This window comes from Puntigrus tetrazona, chromosome 11, assembly GCF_018831695.1.
Source record: "Puntigrus tetrazona isolate hp1 chromosome 11, ASM1883169v1, whole genome shotgun sequence".
NCBI lineage: Eukaryota > Metazoa > Chordata > Actinopteri > Cypriniformes > Cyprinidae > Puntigrus > Puntigrus tetrazona.
This window is the reverse complement of record NC_056709.1, coordinates 17768865-17771975: the sequence shown is the minus strand read 5'-3', so window position 1 is coordinate 17771975 and position 3111 is coordinate 17768865. Positions and strand designations below refer to the sequence as shown.

The following is a 3111-nucleotide window of genomic DNA, read 5'->3' as shown; positions in this document are numbered from 1 at the left end:
AAAAAGAAGACTTTGTAAATGAATCTGAATCGATTTATTGTTTTGGTTCTTGTTGGCGCTTTAAAGAAGTGTCTGACTGGAGGCGATGGACAGTGCTGCCATCGCTTCAGCTTTGAAGTTGAAATCGGGGGCTGTTTGAATGGAACCCAGTGTTTCTGCCGAACGCTGGATGTGACATTCAAAAGCTGCGTGAAGATTACGAGCTCCAGTTGTGAGAAGCCACGCTGATGGATGCAAGCTGTTCGTATGTAGAGCCATTATAAAATGCGATTTAGAAAAAAAGAAAAGTAAAATTAAATCTAAAATCCCACCCAGTCCTCAGGAGATTCATTTGGTTTCAAAAGTAGGTGTCTGAACATGCCCACATGTATATGAGTCTGAAAAGAGAAGGGGAGCCCTCTGCTGGAGTTCAGGAGTAGAACTTTGATGAACTTAGCTTTGTGTTTGTCGAATGTTAGCCCTTAAACCATATGCTTGATTTTTGTCTTTTTGACCTTGTTTCTAATAATATTCTAATCTTTCATTAAACCACATTCAAGGCTCCTGAACGCTAAAGCTCGTTTTGTGGATTTTTAGGATGTGGTCTGAACTATCACAAGCGATGCGCCTTTAAGATCCCTAACAACTGTAGCGGTGTGAGGAAGAGACGTCTTTCCAATGTGTCTCTGCCCGGCCCGTCGCTGTCCGTTCCTCGTCCTGCTCCAGCAGAGCTTGCTGCCGTGAGCCTGGAAGAGGTAAGAAACGATTTTATTTGATGTTTACAATTATGTTTAACGGAATATTTAACCCGAAGACTAAAATGACCTCGTATTTTACTTATTCCCATGCCAGTGGGTGTATATGCCCTTTGCCTCTCGTTTTTGACTTTTACTGGCGTTTTATATTGCTCTGTCCTTGTTTGTCTGTTATTTTCTGAGCTTACGCTACGAATGTGGCTCAGTCGAGTCAGAAGTCAGCCAAGAAGCCGGGAACTCGAGTCTCTCGCGAACCCGTATACAGTCAGTGATTATAGTTCAAAAACCAATCGATCTGCTTCCGAAGACATGTGGTAACCCCCTGGAGGTGCATAGATTCATTTTATGACAAATATATGCCATTTATGGAGCTTCAAAATGATGGCCGCTATCCACGAGCATTTCCAAGCTTGGAAGAGCCAGGAGACATTTAAAAAACTCCAACTGTGTTCATCTGAAAAAAAAAGTCATATACATCTAGGATAGCTTGGTCATTTTCTTTTTTTGGGGGGTCAATTATTCCTTTAAAGCTGCCGTCCGTAGCTTTTGGCGCTCTAGTGTGTAATAAACAGAACTGCTTGCATCTCTCTCCGTTTATGACGAAATTCAGACGAAATAGTATAAATATAAACACTTGTTATAGGTGGACCGTATTGATTTATTACAAACCAAAAACGCGGATACATGGTATACTCGCTTATCATATACATTTTGTAAATTGTGAACACAAAAACGTTACGGACTGCAGTTTTAATTTTTTTTTTTAAAATCTAAACATTTATACAAATAATAAGAATATCAACCCATATGTTTAAGATAAATCTCAGCCATTATAATCTAGCATAAAGCAGTGGAATCGCATATATCCAAACGCTTATGCTCTTCCCTTGTTATTAACTATTAGTAACAGTTTATTTTTAAAATAGTGGATCAAAAGAGAGTGATAACCTCGTATCAGCCCAAACCCAAACATGGCAAGTACATGGGGTCCTTTTAGTTCTCTCACAATATCCTTGCACACTTGTATATATATTTTTTGCTTATATGTTATGCTTATTTTAAACTCCTGTCGAGGCCTGACATTGCATTTGTTGTCTTTGTCCTTTAAAAACTATTTCATCTTTTCAGACCCAATGAAATGTTCGCTACGTAAGCTCAGCATAACACAAAAAACAAGAAAGCTGCTCTGTTCGTACCCCTTTAAAGAGCTCGTATTAATCATTTTCTGTCTTGTCGAGTTCTGCGTGAAGTCCTCTGTGGTTGAGCAGCTTTTATTTTAATAAGTGGCCGGTTTCAAAACATTCTTGAAATAATGCAATTCTCTATTTGTTTACCGTAATTAATCTGAGCTCTCGCTTTAGAACACAGTAAAGTAATGTGTGCTGTGAAAAACTGCATCGTTAAGGATAATGTCTTCTTTATTGCGTTCAAATGGATATAAAGTGTTACTGTTTTTGTTACTTTGATCTCCGCTGCAGCAGCGCCCTCATCAGGAGCCAGGAAAGCGGATACCATCATGGAGCGGCCGGCCAATCTGGATGGAGAAGATGGTGCTGGGGCGGGTGAAGGTCCCTCACACCTTCGTCATTCATACCTACACGCGCCCAACCATCTGTCAGTACTGCAAACGGCTGCTCAAAGGGCTTTTCCGCCAGGGCATGCAGTGCAAAGGTGGGTATCCCCATCTTCTTTATGTTTACGGCATTATGCTTTTTAATACCGTAAATAACTCTGGTGTTTCCTCCACCAGACTGTAAATTCAATTGCCACAAGCGATGCGCTTCGAAGGTACCAAAAGACTGTCTTGGAGTCTTCAATGGAGGTATGGTCATGATTTTCAACCACATCCAACTATAATGAAAACACATCGTTATGTAAGTTTACTGTATGTTTCTTTCAGAGCCGGCCAGCCCAGGTCCTGACTCTGATACCACAATGGAAGTAGATAGCAGTGATGTGAACAGCGATAGCAGTCGTGGTCTGGACGATTCAGAGGAACCTACCACTCCAGAAGACAAGATCTTCTTCATGGATTCCCCGTTCATGGACCGCGAGAAAGATGAAGAACCTGTGAAGACCATCAGGTAAACGCTCTGGATAATTCTAGAATACCAAACCAAACAACCACTGGCCCTGCACCCCTTTACCTTCAAACGTTCCTTCAGACAAGAAGCTTGTGTTCTGCAAGTAAACGGCACACTATTGTTCCGTCACAAAAAGCCACAAAATCACTTCCATTTTTTTCATCTACACTTCACCCTCTAACACTAGCACTCTCTATTCTAGTTTTATTCTGTACGCTTGTTTTCTTTTTATTTACTAAAAAACTTGACTCTACAAGACTTGCATTCTCTCTTCTATTTCAATCCACTACTTT

General features: G+C 40.7%; 1 protein-coding gene across 1 annotated transcript in view; it reads left to right on the top strand.

Annotated features, from left to right (window-relative positions):
* Positions 1–365: 365 nt before the first annotated feature.
* The window catches only part of LOC122353787 (serine/threonine-protein kinase D2-like), a 14242-nt gene continuing 11496 nt past the window's right edge, over positions 366–3111 (top strand). The window contains exons 1-3 of the mRNA XM_043251658.1: positions 366–415; positions 557–734; positions 2213–2405. Coding sequence (XP_043107593.1) covers positions 366–415; positions 557–734; positions 2213–2405 — 421 coding nt within the window. The remainder of the gene's footprint in view (positions 416–556; positions 735–2212; positions 2406–3111) is intronic.